Below are 21,413 nucleotides of genomic sequence, written 5' to 3' on the forward strand. Positions count from 1 at the left end.
CGTGTAAGGAAGACGTTGAATATTTATTGACCGGCACAATGCACCCCCCCCCCAGAGGGCTTTGCAAGTTGCGTGAATGACAGCTCATCGGAGTGGCCCCCGGGTGCTCCCCCCAAAGCTACAGGTTTTTGGGGTACCCATGATTAATGGCACCTGAACACATGAGCAACAGCGGATTGTAGAACACAAGGGGGTAAAGTCCCGAGTTACAATGTATCAAGATGTCAGGAGTCAGAGAGCCTCAAACTGCCCCAAAGAGCCTAGAACAGCGTCGTTCGTATGCTGGATAAAAGCAGTAGAAGCTCGGTTACCTCCTGTCCATGTTTTCCTGGGAAGGGCCCGATGCCTATGGGGCATCTTACGGGTTTAGAGAACGTGGCTCATCATATGGGGACTTGTCCAAGTTACCAACCCCAACCTAAAGACACCTCTGACCCCCCAAGCTGTACCTTATGAAACACCCAACAGGTTTTGCTGTGATTACATTATTATTAATGCTGGATGAAGGGGTTCTCACCCTTCTCCTCACATGGAACACGCGGGGCTGGACTCTCCGGAATCTCATTATAACAAATTAGAGGTTTTAGGCCAGGATGGACAACACCAAATTCAAACAAATCGCAACTTTTCCATTAAAAAATTATTAATTACTTGATTCTCACTAATGAAAAATGCACCATGGGGGTTTAACCAGGTCTATGGGCAGCTGTTGTTCGATCAATGATTTGGGGTAATAGAGGATTAATAAACCAATCGCTGGATTCCAGTGTGTCTTTCTCCCCAGTCACCGGTGGGGCCATCAAAGTTCACCCGGTTCTGTCGTCATTCACATTTTAATACAGACCCTTTACTCTCAAATTGTTTGGGTCAAACGGGGACTTCAAGTGGGCCTCAGCGCCATAAGTGACCCCCATTCTCTCCAGTTTGTACTCCCCAGTTCGGACAAATTCTGTCATCACCTGTGTTCAAGTAAAACAAAAAATTAGTATGAATGAGCAGATCGGGGAGGTCCAAGGCTCTCTCTGCCTTTTTTTTTTATCACCATTCTGGACAAAAAAAATGTGTGTGACACCATATGCCAACCATTCGACCCTAGCGAGGTCTCCGTCAGGGCTGGCCGAGAGTGTCTGGGGTTATTTAACAAATTGGTTTTCCCTGTTTGTGAACAGTTTGGACTTTTTAAGGTGATGCGATGGCTTGGGGTCAGGTTATTAGATAAATATGCCCTTCACAAAAGCTGTCAGCACTCTAAGCCCCAAGTGGACATGAGCTGAGGTTAGCGCGGACCAACATGGTGCCAAGGAAGCCGAGTATGGAGCAAACATGCAACGGTGCCGGATAAGGAGAGAGAGTAACCCTTTTAATTAGGCATCCCTTCTTACTCCTTGTATAAACAGACGCCGCTTGACAACCACCCTCGGTCTCCTAAATCATCGAATGTGAAAGATACGAGAAGAAGAAGCAGCTCCCCCCCCCCTCCTCTGTACCTATCACTACTGAAGCTTCAAAAAAGTTCCCGAGATTGGGCCAAAAATAGAGGAAATCGCGTACGGCTGGGTGCCTGCTGCTCCGACTTGTGCTTTTAGTTTTTAAAATAGACAGGAACTCAAGTTTTTTTAGGCTCTGAGTCTTGGGGAAGTGGGGGGGGCAGAGCGCACATCGCGTGAATTTTCATCAATAAAAATTATTAAACCTCGTGGCTCCTGACGCCTCCGTTCTAGCGACGTGTGCCGTTATTGGGCCGAGGTCCAATGACCTGCGTAGGGTTAACGGCATCACTACAGAATATGTTGGCGATACTCACAGGTCCCCCGTCGGGATTTCGGATATAGCCGTACGCGATGGTTTTGTCGATGGCGAAGCCAAAGTCCGCCCTGCGTATGTGTCCTACGGCGACGCCGTTCCTCCAAATGGCTTCCAAGCCAAACAGCGGGACTTTCCTGGGCAACGCAAAAGAACGTTACGTCAATCGAGCGGGAAGTCGCGCATGAATTTTCATTACGTTGCTGTCCAAAATGACTCCAAATTTAACCCTTTAAATCATAAGCCCTTGATATAATCTACTACGCACTCATTGATAGTGAAGCCAACAAGACGCTTCCTGATGCCTTCAGCCTTCTGCTTCTCCAGAGCTTCGCGGCCAAGGAACGGTATGGCGCTCTTCAGCTTACACGTGAAGGCCAAGCCGGCTTCCAAAGGGGTGTCATCGGGACGGAGGTCCGCGTGCCAATGTCTGTAACCTGGCAAAGGAAAAGACCGTGAAGAGCGCCCAACATTCCCGGTTGTAGAACCCAAAGTGTCCAGCGATGGTTTTAGCACAAAAGTCACAAACCTGGACATTAGTTGGCTATGAGCCGGGTAACTCGTGGGATTTTGTAATGTCACAGAGGTAACCGTACAGATCAAGAATGAACATATTTGCCTTGCCAGGTGGTGGATACATTGGCTGGCAGCAGGCAGAGGTGGATGCATTGGTTAAGGCAAGGCACGGGTCGAAACAATGGCAAATATATCCGTGGTTGTCTGTGACTAGTGGTTCTCTATGCTTTGGTCATACTTTTCTGATAAATCCTTCGCCTTCCCATTAAATTGCTTTTTAAGATAATGCGCCAGCGGCAGAGTCATCCTACCGGCCGCGGCCACCGACGGCAGAGCCCGGGGGGATTTACGTAGACAAGGTTCGTCGGTGGTGCCCGATCACTTTTATCTCGGATCTCTCGCCTCGGCACGTCAACACAGCAATCAGGCAAAGACAGATGCTTTGAGATGTAATTTATCTCAATTTGTAACCGTCAATATCCTTTCATTTCTAATAAGACGTTGCGATTTCTCCTTCCCCGGATATCTTTTTTTTTTATCGGCTTTCTAATTCACGCGGTTACAGAATATGCTCTGAAAAGTGCAAATCGAGTAAATAAACTAATGTAAGAATGAGCACAGAAGACGGGATCAAACTATTCATTTCCCAGAAAAATTACGAGACGCTCAATTTACAGACGATCAAAATTTCTACAGCAAATAAATCAACAAAGAGTCTGACCTTGCAGAACATAACCTGCCCTAGGGGGGAAAACCACATCCCCTACCAAAGCCTGTGGTGACGATTATATTAACCTCATGGGGGTATTGTGGCCGGTACTGGTGGGGGTAGAATGAATGCAACATGAGCCCATTACAGCCCTTATCCCCTATTCTGTAGCATTGTGAACTCATTTTACATCATCATTTTTTATTAAGCAATCATATAGAGCATGCGAAATGCGTTGGAGAAGTTCATAGAACTAGAAATCTGTAGAGGACCATCTGATGAGTATATCGAGAAGGCCGCCCTTACCCCAGGAGGAGGCCACCCTTACCCCAGGAGGAGGCCGCCCTTACCCCAGGAGGAGACCAGCCTTACCCCAGGAGGAGACCAGCCTTACCCCAGGAGGAGACCACCCTTACCCCAGGAGGAGACCAGCCTTACCCCAGGAGGAGACCAGCCTTACCCCAGGAGGAGACCACCCTTACCCCAGGAGGAGACCACCCTTACTGCAGTAAGAAACAGACATCAATGCCCGCCGTCCCCGGCACAGGTACCTTTCTCAATGCTAAGGGAGTCGATTGCTCTGTATCCAGCGTTGCCGATGGACTTCTTGGATCCGGCTTCCATGACAGCCCTGTAGACAGATACACAGCCTGCTTTGGGAACGTGCAGCTCCCATCCCATCTCTCCAACGAATGACAAGCGGATGGCGCGTACCTGCGTGGGCAAAAGGAGACAGGCAGCATTATCTGGGGCCAGCCGACACCAAGGTTCCCGGGAGCCGATTGTCCAGCGTTTTGGGAACAAGCTTGGTCAATCCTTTGACCTGAAGTTAAATATCAAATGCAATGTAAGTTGTTAGAAGTGAACGAGCAGGGGGCGTCACATGAATCCAAGCCAGGACTCTACCTCCTACTTTAAGATGAGTTTGCTCAAGGGCCAGCCGAAGGCAAAGCTGATTTAAATAATGGATTAAAGCTCCTCACAATTCTAACGTTCCGGACATGCGCGTCGAGGAAGGGCTTATAGTATATGTTCACCGAAAACATGACAAATGCCACCCGCAGATCAACATATCTGCCCTACTTCTACTTTACGTATTTTAGGACTTTTTTTATTTTACTCCTGACACGATAATAATCGGCTAAGAGATCCAGAAATCATTCTAGTTATGACATCACTGGGAAATTTGGTGGAATCTCATCCAGCAGCTCGGATCCTGATGAGTTGGCCGATAAGGAGGTTTTCTCTGGTCTCTCCTCTTTGTCACAATGTATAGAAACACAGAAAGGGTGATGCCATCTGGGACTCCTATCCCCCAACCCCCCGACTGCGACTCCTAATTACTCCGAGCCGGCAGCCGAGTCGGATCCAAATGCGGCCTGCAGTTAAACGAGACAGGCTTGTTACAGGATGCTCTCCTCATCCGAAAGACAGAAGGAACCTGGAAATGTGACAGCTCAGAGGAGGCTTCATCTCTGGGGAACAATGACGGAGCCATCACACCAGTAACCAATTTAAGCGCCACCATCTACCACCCACATGATTTGTGTGTGAAGTATCTGCCGGCGGCATCTGTCCTTAGCCTCCAACCGAAGGTAGAACTTGAAGGGCTGTCATCGGGCGCTAGAATATACAGTTCTACCGGGTGATTTTAGAAGCCGGATCGCTGCGTCCAGACCTTCTGTGAGCTTTAATGATTGGCGCTTTCGTTACCCCGCAGCTCGGAAGACGACACTGATATTTATCATTAGAACAGTAAAAATAATCCAGATTATCAAGATATTTCCATAAAACGTTTCATCGTCACCAATCTAAACCTTTTGGAGGGGGGATCGAATATTTAAAAAGATACAAAATAAATCGGCCGGTTCTGAAGCGGAACCCAGCCGGAAAAACATAAGGTTCTAATCACAAGAGACGGTTACTTAAAATGTAACACGAAATAGAATTTTTGGTAAATGTTGTGGTCTTAAAGCGCCTCGATGACCTCGTTAATACCTAAATATTTGGAGATTTTAGAAATACGAGGTAGACACACAAACGCGTTACTAAAAATATATATATATTTAATTATAGTATAAAATCTGGAATTCTTTGGCTTTGTAATGGGAATAATCTAAAAAGAGTTGAAAGATTTGCTAAGCTGTGTTCATATCGATCATTTCGCGGTCTTTTGATAAATAGAGCTTGGAGATTTTTCGCAAGGGCCACATGAGAGAGAAAACCTGCGACGCGTCGAAGCGTTTAATCAAAGGAGCCTCGCAGATAAGGAACGGGAAGCCGGCCATCGCCTTTAACGCTCTGTCAGGGAGATTCTGGCGACTCCGTGGATCAACGGTGAGCGTTAACCAGCGGATTTCTCCTCTTCCTATTTTGGGAAAAGTCTCCAAAGGCTTCGTATCGATAAAAATTAGTGAAGGATTCAAAGCCGAAATGAAGGATCGTGAGAGTTATCGAGGAAAACGAGACGGGGAGGAAAACGAGACGGAAGAATGATGACTCCGCGTGTAGAATGGCTCATAAAAAGAGCCTGCAATACAAAGAAAAAAATGGAACAGAGCGTGGGGGGGGGTGAATGAGGGGTGAATAACGCATTTTAACTGGGGGAACAGCGTGTTCTGTGACAGTGTTACCTCTAAATCGATGAAGAGGTCGCAATGGGGTCAAATGAGGACATCATGGAAACCAAGGACCTAAGACTGGTCTAAAACTTGAGTTCGCCGACGTCTCGAGGGCACTAAGGTCTGATGTAAGCAGAGAAGCGCGTGAATATCCAGCAGGGTTACACGGCAAGACACCAAAGTTACCAGGCTGTCCCTAAAAAACAGAATCCAGGTCGCCAACCTGGTGCGATCCTTTGAAGCCCGAAGGCTGATTTAGCTCGCAGACTTCAGGGCAAGATTATTATAGCCCTGGTTATATAGTAAGGGTTAAATACAATCTCCACTGCTAGTCAGGACACCTCCGGCCCTCGGTATTGAGTGGATAATGGAATAGTTTGTCCGAAACCAACATAACCTCAATTTATTAAAGGAAGAATTATTGTTTTTTCAGAAGTTAATCGCAGGAGCTATCTGGCCCCACTTTTTATGGACCATACCAAAGGGACACAGGGGTGCACCGAATGCAATTAACACACAATGAGCTGTACAGATCGAGTGGCGCTCTCACGTGGCGCAGTACAAAGTGCAGAGATGTTCTACATTCCGGATAACTTTCCCTTACCCCCCCCCCCCCGAGCCCGACTTTCAATCCTTCGCATTATGTCAGAGTTTGTTTGCCGTCTTAGCTTCAGAAACACTTTTTCTCAGGACACGGCTAGGAGCTCTTTTCTCCATTATGCCATTAGATCAGTCAGGCAAGGAGGATAGATGGAGGGATATAGCTGGGGAGGATCCCGGAGCCTATCTGGGTTACAAAAGGGAGGCTTTTAACAAAACACAGCTGCTAGGGGGCTGGGGGGTCACTGAGCGATCAGAGGCACCTGCAGACCTAGAATAAGAACGAAGGATATGGGCAGAATTCATAGCCGGTTAACCCCTGGCATACCGGGGTACAGGAACACATGAAAAAAAAGAGGCCCCAGACTTTATTAACCCCCGAAACTCTAACAAATTTGGAAAAAAAAAACACATTAATATTTATCAAAGCAAAACCTGTCTATTTCTAGGCTAAAATGCAAAATATCCCAGTTCCCATGGCGATTGCTACAAAGTTAGCAATGAAATTTTGCCCTAGACAGGCTTCTTTGAAGTCTAAAAATCAGGTTGAAATCCATTCCCTATTATTAAAAAAATTATTTATTATTAAAAATATTTTAATGCAAAATTCTTTCGCCATAAGTTACAAAAAAAAGTTATTGATGTGACCCCTGCGGGGTGTCTGTTCTCTTGGACCTTTATTGCCCCCCCTTTGGGCAGGTGCGATCTCCTACCTTGTGTCCGGCTGCCGTCGCCATCTTGTGCGTGGAGAATGGAAAGGCCTCATTGCTCAGGTCTTCATCCAGAACCTCCTCCAGAACCTTGCGGCTGGGGTGGGAGCGAAACAGGGGGGTTAATGTGGGGGGACAGAGGGGTCTTCGGTGTCTGCTATCGCCAAACGTTCTGCCTGCAATGTCAGGGAGCCATTAGGAGGTTGTGATGGATAATGCATAATACATGCCCCAGGTATTAATATTAATACAGATCTTTAGGGATCCAACAGAAACATCTGTGTTCGGTGCAAGTATCTACAGCAGCATTGGCTGTTAAATTCAGTGTGCCCCCTAGGTAGGTTGGATTGTGGCAAGGAGAACTAACAATTACCCCTTGAGAAAGATGCCCTTCCCTGTTATTTTTGGCCAAAAATGTATTATTTTCATATAAAAAAGGTTTAAGTTACAGGATCGCTGTTAATGATACATTTGTATCTTGAATGTATTTCCATTATTTTTAATCAAACTTTAAAAATGGTGGTCACCCCAATGTAAACACTAAAAGCAGGGATTATAGAGCAGAAGAGATAGATAGAACTACTAAGGGGCGCGTTGTTAGCCCGACAGCCCCGCAGCCGCGCTCAGGTACTCGGAAACTAATCCAGAACAGAAATCTCTAGTGGGAATCAGAAGAAGCGAGACTGACGCGAGTTATTAAGACCCAACGTGACAGTCTTCGGGAGGAACCGGCTGTCACAAACACATCTGCCCGCGGGATTCATGCCGCCGCCGCTGACGTTCAAGATTGATAGGAGTTAAAGCGGATTGTGACTGGGGGCGCCCTGAACCTCCCATAGAAATGAAGGCGCTTGCTGATTTTAAGTGAAAATGGCAGGTTATAAAGAAAGAGCTTACGGGTGGGAGATAAAGAATTCTGACAAATCCCCGATGGGAAGTTTCATCCACCCAACCCCTCCAGATAATACGCAGAACACAGAAGGGGTCCGGTGACACTCGCTGACATATAACCTACTTATCGGGGGGGGGGGGGCTGCGATAAACTGGTTCTCCCCCTGGGGATCTTCATCTATTGTCTTTTTTTTCCCCTGCAAATTCGCTGTTGATACAAAGCGCCTTTACTTTGGGATAAATAGTCTTGGAAATGTATCTTCCCAAGGTACGGATTTTGGATTCTGCGCTTGGAGGGTGGTTTCATTTTAATCATTTCGCCACCTTAGAGGAAAATCGTGTTCCCTCCAAGGCGGACTGGCATTTCCGTGCTCGTGCATCGGGCTCGCTGATTGGTTGGACCACCGCTCCGGGGAGATATTAAAGCCCTGTACCTATCTGGTCCTTGGATGCTGATCATGCCGAGGTCCTCGGAGCAGTCGATCAGTTTGCAATTGAAGTTTTGGTCCTGTAGGACGGCGCAGATGTGGCCCCAGTTGTGCTCGGCCACGGCTCCTCCTATGGCCAGGTAATAACCGTCCCCTGGAAACACAGGGCAAACGGTGGCTTTTACAAGATCTTGTACAGTTACTAATGGATTTAAATACATGATAATTGAGGACAATTTGGACCACGCTGGTCATAAAACCACTTGGTGGCAAGTAAAGTCCAGTCCCCCAAATGTTGTCCTCCCACAGATTTGCGGAGAAAGAGAGGCGCAGAAGCACTTCTCTTTCTCCGCAAGCCTGTCTGTGTTATTCGGACCTATCGGAGTACTTCTGCAAAAGATTGGAGCCCCCGTTCCTCCAATCGGCGGAGAGGGTATGCCCGGAGGTTCCTCCTTTTGCAGAAGTGCGCCGGGAGGTCTGGTTCACAGAGAAGCGGACGAAGAAAGAAGACAGAAGAACAAGAAGAGGCAAGAGGGTGTGCAGGGAAAGGAGACAAGGACACAGAAGCAGTCAGCAGGGAAAGTAGGGAGTAGCTTTGTGCCGCAGAGCGAGATTAACCAGCAGATTGCAAAGGGACTAAAGTCACGAGAAGCTACACAACTAATAGTCTTTAATGATGGGAGAATTATTGTTAAATTGTGTTATTTAACACGTCCAGAAAAAATATATTCATGTTATAGAACCCTGCGATACCCTCAGACACGGCAAACATCCCAAGTTCCTAGAAAAGAGAGGGTCAGAGGAGAAAAGAGGGGCGTCAGGGGTTTTGGGGCCAAAGAAGAACCGTCTCTGTGAAAGTGAACATTAACTGGCATATTATGAAGATGAGCTTTAGCCTAATTAGTTTTATTTCCACTTTAATCCAAAATATAAAAGGAAATAATATTATCCGATGAAAGAGATCCTTTCTCAGCTTTCTGTACCCGGAGCGGGGATCAGGGTAACCCTGCGGAGTGTGAACGGCATCTCCAGATCATTATGGTTCCAAGAAAAGGAGATACATTGTTTAACGATATCAGGAGGTTAACACTTGATTAAGTATCTGGAGAATGGGATACTCGTGTAAATCCACTCAGCAGTTATCTCATTAAAGACTTTGGAAAGAATAAAAACACTCGATGCTAAAAATATATATATATTTATCTTTAATCCCCTGAGAAGCACCAAAAAAAGTTCAGATATAAAGATCAGAAACGAAAAGAGAAGAAATGAAATAGAGACACATCATTAAAAAATCTCATGAAGTAGGTAAAGCCAAGTAGCACAATCAGCCCCCACCCGCCAGTAACTGGCACACATTTTTATACACAGCCTCGCATTCATGCAAACGCCAACACTCGCGCATGTCACCCTGCCCCCGGGACAGTCCGTGTCCGGGTAGAGGGTAATACAGTGAGGGTATTAAACATGCATGGGATAGACATACGGCTCCTGAATCTAAGACGAGACCAACGACTGATTAAGGTTTGAGTCTTTACAGCAGGAGAAACGGGCGACTAGATGGGGGCCGGATGGGGCCGATCTGCCGGTGGGCTCTGTGTTTCTATGAATATGTACGCCTGATTTCAAAGACTCCACGAAACCAGAATGCTTCATGCCACTGCTGATGTTTTATACCCACCTTGAAAGTCGGGGGACAGAGGGGATGACGGCTTCCCCGGCTCGATGCGGCTGACGGTGAGGTCGCTCTCAGTCCCCCCGCGGCTGTTCAGCATGCAGGTGTAGACAGTAGATCCTGGAAGAAACATAGCGGATCAGGAGCTAGGAAACTCCATGAACCTTTCCCATAATGGAGAACGAGGCAGGGAAAGGCTCCGCAGCGGGGAGGGAGGCAGGGAAAGGCTCCGCACCCTAAACATCTGGGCTGAGGAAAGGAACTTCTGAACGCTGCGCTGCGAATATGACCCGCTGTCAGTACAGAAGACGTTCTGCACCGTGTCTGGAGTTGCCCGTGGAGCAGGTTTTTCCCCATCCGTTCCTCTGGTTTACCTGGGGGCTTGTTTTATTTGTCACTTACCTGGGGGGCTTGTTTTATTTGTCACTTACCTGGGGGGCTTGTTTTATTTGTCACTTACCTGGGGGCTTGTTTTATTTGTCACTTACCTGGGGGCTTGTTTTATTTGTCACTTACCTGGGGGGCTTGTTTTATTTGTCACTTACCTGGGGGGCTTGTTTTATTTGTCACTTACCTGGGGGTTTGTCGACGTCGGCCGTGAAGAGCCAGTTAGCTGCCTTTGTGGCCTCCGGTCCAACCAGGTAGAATTTTCCAAAGTAGGACATGTTAAAAACGGCCACCGCGTCCCGGCACCGCAGACACTCGCTCCTGATCTATAAAACGACAGTGCGTCAAACACAAGAGGTAAGAATCCGGAAACGGCTATTTTTTTGTCGGAAAAACATATAATATTTACCCTGTCCAGATGGGCCAAATACACCCTTTGAAGGTAAAGCATTAATCAAAAGAGCCACTTGTTGCCAGCTTTTCCTATTTAGAAGACCTGGTTCTTTCTCTATATGTCCAATAATAGCACTGTTACCCTGCTACCACCTCTGCCAGAAGGCCCAGCAGTGCATCTCTGACCTTAAAAAAGCAAGGACACCAAGACAGTTAAGTAACCCAGGGGGCAACATTCTGAAAAGAATATCCACGGGTCGGTCCTTGCACGTAATTTTTCATCTGCTCTAAAACTGAATTAGAATAAGAATTAACACCGACTGGAGAATTAAACAGAACGAACGCACCTCGGTCTGCGAGCTTTATAATCCGCCCCGACGGGGAGAGAACCCGCCGCTCGCAATGAAAGGGCCGCGGAATAATTACAAAAGGAAGCTATTTATAGACGGAATAGAAACACAATGAGATTCAGAACCGAAATACACGGACCCCGGCTGGGCACTGGGAGCCGGAGCCAAATGACAAAAGGAGAGGATTAAATATAACGTGAAGGAGTCGACCGCAGGCTGTGTGACTCTGAGAGTCTGCCCATTTCCCCCCACGGCCCTGAGATTGGGGTGAAAACCTTGAGAATCTGCCCATCCCCCCCCCCCCCCGACCGAGATTGGGGTGAAAACCTTGAGAATCTGCCCATTCCCCCCGCGGCCCTGAGATTGGGGTGAAAACCTTGAGAATCTGGGGCAAAACCCTGAAACTTCCTAGGTATGGTGGCATACAGAGTGGGTCCGGAAGCCCCCTGTACCCGTGTCCACGCACCACGTCATGATGGGGAGGGAAGCCAAAGGTATACTCTTTCTCCAGCAACTGACTGTATGTGTAATCCTGATGCGGCTGGTGGCCATAAGCCCCGTAATAGTCATAGTCCAAGACCTGCAAGAGGAAGACAAATAAAAGACATCTATAAGGGGCCGGCCGCGGGATGAACGTTATAAATAGTTATGAACCGGTCCCAGGGGCATCTCTTTACCCCAAACGGCCAAGTGGCGTAAAAGTGTGATGTGAATGGAATCAGAATTCTGCCCAGTGGATCGGCGACAGGCCCATGTCTGCTGCACGGCGGAATATCGCCTCTGATTTAGCGGCAGGCTGAGCCCCTACATTGCTTTCGGAACACGATGTCACATTTGTTTCTCTTGGCAAATTGTACTCCGTGTGCCGGCAGACGGAACGCGGGATCTGGAGCGACAGATGATCGACGTGCCGGAAGCGTGGGTTTTGGATACGAGGGCTCTAGAAATAGCTGCAGGTGATGACAGAGGCTTCGCTTCAAATTTGAGGGACGCAGAAAAACCACCAGGCGTTGAGGAGAAACAGAAGAGCTCGCTCGGGTTTAGAGTTAGGAAAGAAAAGCCGACGAAACTTCTGTATACTTACAGGGGCCCGACCTGCTGGGTTAAACCACCCCGGTCTCTCCCAGCCGTGTCTCTCCTGGAACACGCAGCCTTGTTGGAGGAGAACCTGCCGATGAAAGAAACGTGGTTATCATCGGTTAGCGGACGGGGCTGTAGGCAGGAGGGTGCGCGAGTTTATAAGCAGCCCCCTGGTTCTGGACAGCCCCCCATGTCACAGTTATGGGGTATAAAGCAAATCATTACAACCTTCAGCCCAGGTCAGATATCGCCTGGCATGATTTGGGGTGAGAGGAGCAGAAGGAGGCCCTATGAGACTCTGTGGAGGATAAGGAGGCTCCATGAGACTCTATGGAGACCAATGAGGCTCTACAGGGTTCTATGAAGGAGAAGGATCTCCACAGGTGTCTGCGGGTTCTAAGGAGGCTCCACAATGCTATGTGGATGATAAGGAGGTTTGGCAAGAATCTGCAAGGGATACAAGACCCTGCGGAGGATAAGGAGGCTTCACAAAGCTCTTTAGGGCATAAGGAGGCTCCATGAGGTTCTACAGAGGATGAAGAGACTCAATAGAGAATAAAGAGGCTCCACAAGGCTCTGCGGGGGGATAAGGAGGCTCCACAAGGCTCTGCGGGGGGATAAGGAGGCTCCACAAGGCTCTGCGGGGGGATAAGGAGGCTCCACTAGCACCAACAATGAAGAATGTAATTAAAACAGAGAAATGAAGGCAATTTTGCTTTGTAGACCTTATCTGCCGCATTCTATTTTCGGGAACAGGTTAACGATAGGCGCTCGCGTGCCGGGATAATACCAAGCAGATGACAAGCCTGGCAATGCCAATCAAAGCAGCACTACAACGCTTAGCAACCATCCCAAAATATCACCGTTACCTAGTGACTGGCTAACGACAGGTATTTTAACCCACCGCTAACCTGCGCAATTAGAGGACACGCATGTAAAATTCCTAGGAAATTGGCAGAAATTCTAAGAATAGACTTTATTTCTCTTAAAATATCACGCCGCTGGAACTAGAAGCAGCGAGGATTTTTAACAAATTGTGAATTTCAACCCTTTTTCACCTGGTAGAATGGATTTAATTTTGCTTTTTTTTTTTTTAGACATAAAAAAAAAAAAAATTCTCTCTAAATATTCTGTAGAGATACCTACCTGTCCTCTCTATGTTATTGGCACAATAAATGTTTGTTTTTTTCCTAAATATTCCGTAGGAAAAAAAATAAATAAATAATTTCAGCCTGAATATTTAAAAGTGTTGCTGTACTTTTATTTCATTTGTATTATTTTAGTTTAAACAGAAGAAAAAAAAATGTTGTTTTTTTTTACTTTACTTTCTTTAAAACTTTTTTTTTTTATATAATAAAATTATATAAATTTGGAAATATAAATATTTAAATATATTTTTATATAGATATAATGACCTGCAGTGATTAAAATGAGCATTTCTGGATATTGCAACATTTGTACAGAATACAGAGTACAAAATGTTCCCATTCACGCCGAATTCCGGAAACCAAAAGGTTCCGCGGTAGTGGATCCTTAACCAATGACAATGGATCCTAACCATTAAAGTCTGGACAACCCTTATCTGGATCTTTCTCAACTCCCGAATGCTTTCCACGTTTGCCTCGTACCTCGTGCAAGGGATCCTTTCTCATATTCCTCCCGGCCAGAGGTTCATCATAGGGGAAAACCACCGAATAGTTTTTGGCGTAGGATTCGTGGCTTCTCTCCCGGATCCAGCGGTTTTGGTCGGTCAGAGAGTGATGGAACCTCCTTGATCGTAAAAATAAAAAGGCACAGAGGGGGTCAGAGAGGACACGGAGAACCGGCTGGGGAACACAGGGTCTGGGAGACAGACCAAACCTCACCCCGCTACAGGGAACCTCCAAAGAAAACATTATTATTGTTACCGTATCCAATCATTTATCACCCAATGGCTGCGTCACGTGATAAAGACCCAAAAATTCTCCTGGACACCACAAAACCTTCTTAGATGTTCTACAAAGATTTACCGCAGGACGTCTCCTTTTTCCGGAAAGCCACGTAGAACTAAATATATTATTATTTTTTTTTCCATGAAAATTCTTCGATCTGCACAATGATTTCGTGAGCGATTGCGCAACGGCGTACGAAAACGTGGGAGATGATTCCCAGTACGGCCCGGTGTCATCGTACAGAAGAAGAAAAAAAACTCCCGCCTGCTAAACGGCGCTATTTAGAATTCTGCAGCATATTCATTCTCTAGATTAAAAGGGCCACGTATCAAGCTGACGTTTGGGGCACCGTGGGAAGAAGAACGCGACAGGCGTGCATTTTAATCGACGGCGAAGGTATTCACGAACATGAGTACCGGAGACCCCTCTTACTCATCTTGAGACCCTCACCTAAATAATTAGCTTGATGGATAATTAGACGCATTGGGGTTAAATAGAAATGCATTTAATGACAAGGTTTTTCTTTCGCTGTAATTACCGTCCTCCGCTGTCGGCCTGTCGGACGAGACCACCAGATGCACGAGAAGCAGGGTGGTCAAAAAGGGCAATTTACGCCACAGACTGGTGAGCGTGGAGGAGTCGGGGGGCTACTAATTAGCTTCTAGTGAACGGTAATTAATATTTCCATCTAAAACGAGAGCAGATTGTGCCGTTCCGAGGGAATCTAGGCGAATGGAAACCAGGAATGAAACGCTTATAGATGAACCAAAAAAAATTATATATTTTTTTATCATTATTTTTATTTATTTATTTATTTATAAATTCTGGAAAATCCTGTAAAAAAAAAAAAAAAAAAAGGCAAACCGTCACTAAAAATGATATCAACGGGGCTCGAAAGCATACGAGCGATAGTTTGGCAAACAGCCTCCATTCGCCTGAATTTAACTAAAAAGCCAAGTCAGTAGCCAATCAGGAAGAGGCTGCACAAAAAAAAAAAAATAAACCACAAAAAAGGGTTCGTTTGTTTTTTGTTTTGTTTTTCTTTTTAAAAGGGCATTATACCCAACACATGAGTTTCACATTTCTAGGCTGAAGCAGCCACGATTCGGTGCATTTTATGGCGTTTTTGCTCTCACCTGATGTCATAGCCGTACATATCCTTTTCCGGGCGGCCGTGAATAATCCAGTGCGCCAGCTCCTTTCCGCAGCCGCCCCCCAGCATCATACCTGCGCAAAGCACGGGAACAGCGTGGGTAAAATCCGCTCGACAGCCAAATCCGGCCGCCGCGGTCCAAACACCGATCCCATTCCGGGGACGGATAACCCACCTGCGCTATTGAATCCGCAGCCCAGGAAGAACCCCCTCACTTCCGGAGACTCCCCCAAGAGGGGCTTGTGGTCGGCGGTGAAGGATTCTAAGAAACGGAGCAGACATATCAGTTATAACGGCATTTCACCTCGTACTCCGTAGTTCTATAAGTTAATGTAACTCGGTTATCGCAGACCGTGGCGGCATCACACGGGAGCGGCAGGTGGTCCTACCCCCACTACGTCCTCTCTGGGGTCCGCAATCCAGTTGGCTTAACTAAAAGATTCAATAGGGATACACGTATCCTGTATACCCCTTGACCTTCCATTTGTGGGCAAAGGGCAGGTTAATCCATGCATGCCCAGGACCTCATGGAGTAAATACGCAAGCTCCATATATTCCGTTAACCCGTCAACTGCCAAGACCACGAGCCACATCACAGTGTGGACCCAGACCCAAGCAAAACGGGTTTGGATAACATCTCAAAGGGTCACATATACACTTTAAGGCATACGATAACCGAGGGGTCCCTTTAAATGTTCCTGGCGTCTAATAAATGTGCCTTTTTCTGCCTTTCTTCCCACCGATGTGCGATGTTGGACACACCACAATGCGTTGTTGGTTTGGATCACAAATTCTCAGAGCCGATCGGAATAAATAACTTATAAAAAATAAATAAAATAATTATATATAGGATTATTTTTATATAATTATCATAACTAATAAGGTTCAGAATTCTCCTGGGAGAAATCTAAAAAAGTACTATAATTTTATATCTAAATAATACATTATAGACATTGTTTATGGAACAGCTACGCAAAGACTCGATTTGAGGCATTTTATCCCCATATTGAGTTATATTTGTAACCCACGCTGAGCTGATTATTTTATCGATAAGTATGGTCCAGAAACGTCGTCCGGAGATAAATGACTAAGTGCTGCTCTCTGAGATGATTTTTAGACTTGAAGTTCATTAAACGGACTAAATCAGATCACACGGAATTATCATTAATTACAAAAAGCGGAATCCTAAGGTTTTCTTTCCAATGCGCTAATAAATCTTCTCGTTTCTCTGGTCCGAGCGGCTGATTGGGAAAATCTCCCTGCGTTTTGCTGCCACCTACAGGCCGGCTCCTTTTTTTTTTAACATAATAAAAAAAATGCACAAAATTATGGAAATATTGGCACATAAGACCCATCCAGACTCAAACCTTAATTAGTCGTTGGTCTCGTCTTAAATTCAGGAGCCGTATGTCTATTCCATGCATGTTTAATATCCTCACTGTATTACCCTCTACCACCTCTGCTGGGAGGCTGTTCCGGTTATCTATCCTCGTCTCAGTAAAGTAAAACTTCCTTACAAAGCTCTAGGACGTTTTACTAAAGCGTCAAAGATCTGGGCTTATTGAGTATTCACTGCAATCACCACTCAGCCCACAGACATCATGTGCAGCCTTAATAATAATTAGAATACTGTGGGATGGATGTGTCGGGACTCACCGGGGCCGCACACCGTAGATTTGATTCCAGTTTTCTCGAGCGCCGGCACGCGGTTAACGGCTCCCTGAATGTGCTGCGTGAAGACATCCCAGTCCAGATCGAAGAGGCCAAACGCAAATGTATCCGAGACCTTCCCGTAAAGAGAAGAGGGTTTTAAATCACGAGGATGGCGTTTAAATTAAACTTCCACCAAAACAATTCATGCACCGCGAGCCTAGAACATCCAGAAACACCCGACGCCACGTTCGGGAAGAATATCCCCCCCCGCGCCGCACCACCGCACGCGAATCAGCCCTTGTAAACGAAGAGGCTTTCAACTTTTTCCACCCCTTGATCTATATACTTGAAGACAAAATCCTAAAAAAAGAATATTAAGTCTAGATATGTGGAGGATGCAATAGAACAATTCAAAAAGCAAATATGCTCAAAGGGTTAATGTAGACATTGCATCACAAAGTATGAGTTGGTGGGTATGATTGGGGGCCATTTAAACCATATTGCCCCGGGTAAAGCCCCGCTAATTCCCATGCTTGGAATATGCCATCATGAGGATTTCATATAGTGGCTCGCCAAGTGGCTCTAATACCTGTCGTCACGGAAACCGTCAAGATTCACGTAATTGAGTTACCTGCATTCAAGCAGGGAAATCAACCATAACATACTGGGAGCAAAAGCACCAACTATGAGTCTTATATATGATCACAGTGGGGGGAGAATAGGAAGGAGTCAGACTGTGCGACCTGCAGAATCTGCCCCGTCACCCTGAGATTGGGGCAAAAACCCTCAGACTCCGGGGCAAACCCTGAGAGTTCCCGCGTGTGGAAATGAAGGGCAATAATAGCGCCGAGCAGTTGACGGATACCACGGACGGGAGCAGAGCCTCGATCGGCATCTCACCTCTTCCCAGAATATAGGATTTGACTCATAGCCGCCCACCGACAGCGCGTCGCCTTGGAGACGGAGATACACAGAAGCGTCGTGGTCCCGAACATTTGGCATATTCTAAAAATAAACAGCAAGGAGAAAAGATCCGAAGAAGCGGAATTCAGACGCATTGTGATCCGCAAGGAGGGCGCAGGCAGCTCTAACTTCAGGCAAACAACAGCCGCTGATTGACAGGCGGCGGATCCCGAGATAAAGTCTACCGGGTGGCTTTGAACGTAGACTGCGAAGGTTGTCAAGGTCCTTCGTCAAAATAAAATGATGGGTTATGTGTTTCACATGCACCCTGATACTTAACTTTTACTTTACTGAGAAGGTGGTAGATAAGTGATACAGCCTCCCAGCAGAAGTGGTAGAGGGTTAATACAGCAAGGGTATTAAACATGCATGGGATAGACATACGGCTCCTGAATCTAAGACGGGACCAACGACTGATTAAGGTTTGAGTCTTTACAGCGGGAGAAACTGGCGGGCAGACTAGATTTGTTTTTTAAAAAAAATGAGTGTTGGTTTCACGCCAAAAAATGTAAAGTTCTGATTTTCTAGGACACATATCTGGGTCGGATCAGAGACACAAAATAAGCGACAGGACCTGGATTCCCTCGATTCGCTCGGTGACGACGTACGCATGGTGCATCGCGACCAAAGGGACGTTGACTCCCGCCATTTGTCCGAGTTTCTGGGCCCACACTCCTTAAAACAAAAATGAAAACATTTAAAAAGTGAGAAGATGCCCCTACCACTCTTGCTGGGTTGCTGTTCCATATGTCTGCTGATACCTGCACAGTTGACCACGCAAGGGGTCTGGATAGTCTCAAATTCTGTCTCCACGCCAACCACCCTTTTGATCCCGAAGTCATCGGTCTTCACTTGGATGCCGGTCACCGGACAGTTCTCTATGACCTGGAGGAGAAAATACCAGGGATGGCAAAGATTAGAACAGCGTGGCATCAGGGGCCACAGAAGGACTATGGAATTCCCTCCGCTTACCTTTGCCCCGCGAGCCGTAGATGCCCTTGCCAGGGTGGTACAAGTGCCGGCGGGGTCCATCGTGCCATCTTTGGGGACATACAGCGTCCCATACAGATCATCGACATTCATCAAGGGATACAAGTCCTTGGTTTCGGCTGGAGAAAGGACGTAGGACTCCACTCCATAAACCTTCCCCAGCTGGGGCAGGAGAGGAGAAACCCAACGTTACTTAGAATGTTCTCCATCACGGAACAAAACATTGAGCCGTTACGGTTCTAGAAGCGTTAATTAGCAGGTGAGGAATCATTAACAAAGAGTTTCGCGCGTCGCGAGGCTGTGACGACGCTTTGCAAACACAGAACGCTAATAAAGGCAATTTAGCGGCGTGTGAACCAGGGAGTACAGCTTGAAAACGACTACAGCGCCCATCATCCCTAATCAACCATAGATCGTCTCAGACAATGGGAGATTGAGAGATTACGTTATTTCTGCGAGACTTTCCCTAGTGGAAGAAGCTCATTGTCTTTTGGAGACTGACACTTTTTTTTTTTATCCTGTTCCTCAGCCAATCACAAGCCAGCCTTAATGCCAACATCTAACGGCGTACGCTTCCGTCACGTTCAAACGATCTACTTTGATACTGCGACCTAGGATCCAATACAAAGTTACGCCGGATGCTTACGGACATCAGTCTCTTGTATTCATCCAAACGCTGCTTGTTGGACGCGATGAAGAGACCCCCGTTCTGGATCCACCCGGTGTGCAATCCGGTCTCCTCCTCCAGATCGCGGCTAACCACGTCACGCGTGTGAGCCAAGAGTTCCACCTCTACATCGCTCGGCCGTAGCTGCCATAGAAGACCTGCAAGACGCGGGGAGCTAATTAATGGGGGGCCATTCAGGTATTTATCACAATAGTTGGGAGCGGAGCCTGTCGGCTGCCATGAAAAGAATGATAATGTTCTCGCCTATGAAACCTCAAGCGATTATGTCTCATATTATATATTATATTGGTGAGGCAAAGCTCTTTCTTGATACATTTTTTCAATCATCGGATGTTCATCTCGAGTAAATATAAATATTTAGGATATAAAGAACAAATATGTTTTGTGCTTCCAATCTACGTTCCAAGATTCCAATCGACAAACGACTAATCGTAACATTGTTGTCGAGGTGCTGCCCGCTCACCTGCGGTGTGCCAGGTAGTTCCTGATGTCAGTCGGTCCCTCTCCAGTAGGACCACGTTCTTCATGCCCATCTTAGCTAAATGGTACGTGGTTTGGCACCCCAAGCTGCCCCCACCGATTACCACCGCATCTGCCGAGCGAGGCAAGGGCTTGCTGGGTCCTCTGCTGTCGGGGCTTTCTTCTTTCAAGGTTGTAGCGTACGGAACGTTCTTCTCTGTCGTTTGCCCCGCTGCGCTGCCGGACCGACGGATGAAAGCCAACCTTCCATGACTGGCAGAGACCTGGAAAGCTCGGCCAAGGTGCTTCATGGCAATCTGAAAATGCATTGGGGGCTTAGATCAAGTCAACGACAATCGCAACTCACACCTCAAACCATGGACTAAACAACGTGGAGATGGAAGCTGTTGTTGGACGGTTGTTACAACCAGTCTCTCCTGATGTCTAACGGATTCTCCATGGCTTCAAAGATCATATACAGAGCCCCATTTTCTAAAGCGGAAGATATAGGAGGACACCCATCTCCCCCCTGGGAACGAGCATCTGTCTGCGGCTGAAGTCACACAGCCCCTACAGCGTCGGTCCATCCTTTTCTCATGCGACTGATTTTCGACCATCTGCCCGTTGGTTTTTAGTATGGAGTATGGGGGCATCGCAGAAATTAATAAAAATAATAATAAAGTAAATAAATTATAATCCTTGTCGGAAACATAATGTGTGTTACAAACAGTCTATAAAGCGTTATATTAGGGAGGAACGCCGGCTAAGTGCCCTCTCCACCCAACGTGGGTGAGATATCATCCTATTGCCTTACAAGCTGAGAGAATAGGGACGTTCTAGATGCTTGAGGACAGCAAACTGTGATTGTATCCAGAATGGGTGCAAAAGATTTCAGACCCCGCTATATAAATGATCTAACCGGGGGAAAAATCCGATATAGGGACAAACAAGCATTTCGGGTTATGAGGGGGTGTGATGTGAGGCATAGGGTCCCTTTAAAGAACACAAACTATTTCCATTCGTTGCCCTGTCAGCAGATTCTGTATGATAATCGTGGTGGGGAAAAGGCAACGTGGATAATTATTGGATGACAAACACCAAGTGTCCCTCCTCTTGGGGGTGTGTCCAGCCACCACCCCCCGACACGCCTCCTTGAATTTTAACACATGCGAGCGACCCATCCGTATGTACCCAGCGGGAACGAGCGGATCAAGGTTCGGTTTGGCTAAGCTGCAGCCACTGGGTTTCCACATCAATGCTTTTAACTTGAACGCGTCGATACAATGTTTGTCTCCTGCTATCCGATTGACATTATTTAGAATTTTATTGCAATAAAGTAACATTCTTAAGGGTGTTTCGTAAGAGTGACATTTTAAAGGAGCAGTACACCATGCTTTTTATCTTGGTCGATCT

At 46.7% G+C, this 21,413-nt stretch overlaps 1 protein-coding gene across 1 annotated transcript; it reads right to left on the bottom strand.

The window, feature by feature from the left end:
- Positions 1 to 833: 833 nt before the first annotated feature.
- On the bottom strand, positions 834 to 20,329 carry LOC149277429 (sarcosine dehydrogenase, mitochondrial-like). Its single transcript, XM_089502884.1, has 20 exons — positions 20,005 to 20,329; positions 19,500 to 19,678; positions 18,836 to 19,015; positions 18,625 to 18,748; positions 18,438 to 18,538; positions 17,801 to 17,905; positions 16,904 to 17,033; positions 15,423 to 15,509; positions 15,231 to 15,321; positions 13,792 to 13,933; positions 12,168 to 12,251; positions 11,550 to 11,663; positions 10,528 to 10,666; positions 9,960 to 10,073; positions 8,285 to 8,432; positions 6,963 to 7,056; positions 3,580 to 3,742; positions 2,072 to 2,240; positions 1,805 to 1,940; positions 834 to 959 (listed from the first exon to the last, which is right to left on the bottom strand). Exons 1-20 carry the CDS (start codon positions 20,327 to 20,329, stop codon positions 834 to 836), a joined length of 2,751 nt encoding a protein of 916 aa, XP_089359010.1.
- Positions 20,330 to 21,413: the final 1,084 nt, after the last annotated feature.

Source organism: Sceloporus occidentalis, unplaced genomic scaffold (assembly GCF_023333645.1).
Source record: "Sceloporus occidentalis isolate IW3139 unplaced genomic scaffold, rSceOcc1.0.p SCAF_214, whole genome shotgun sequence".
Lineage (NCBI taxonomy): Eukaryota > Metazoa > Chordata > Lepidosauria > Squamata > Phrynosomatidae > Sceloporus > Sceloporus occidentalis.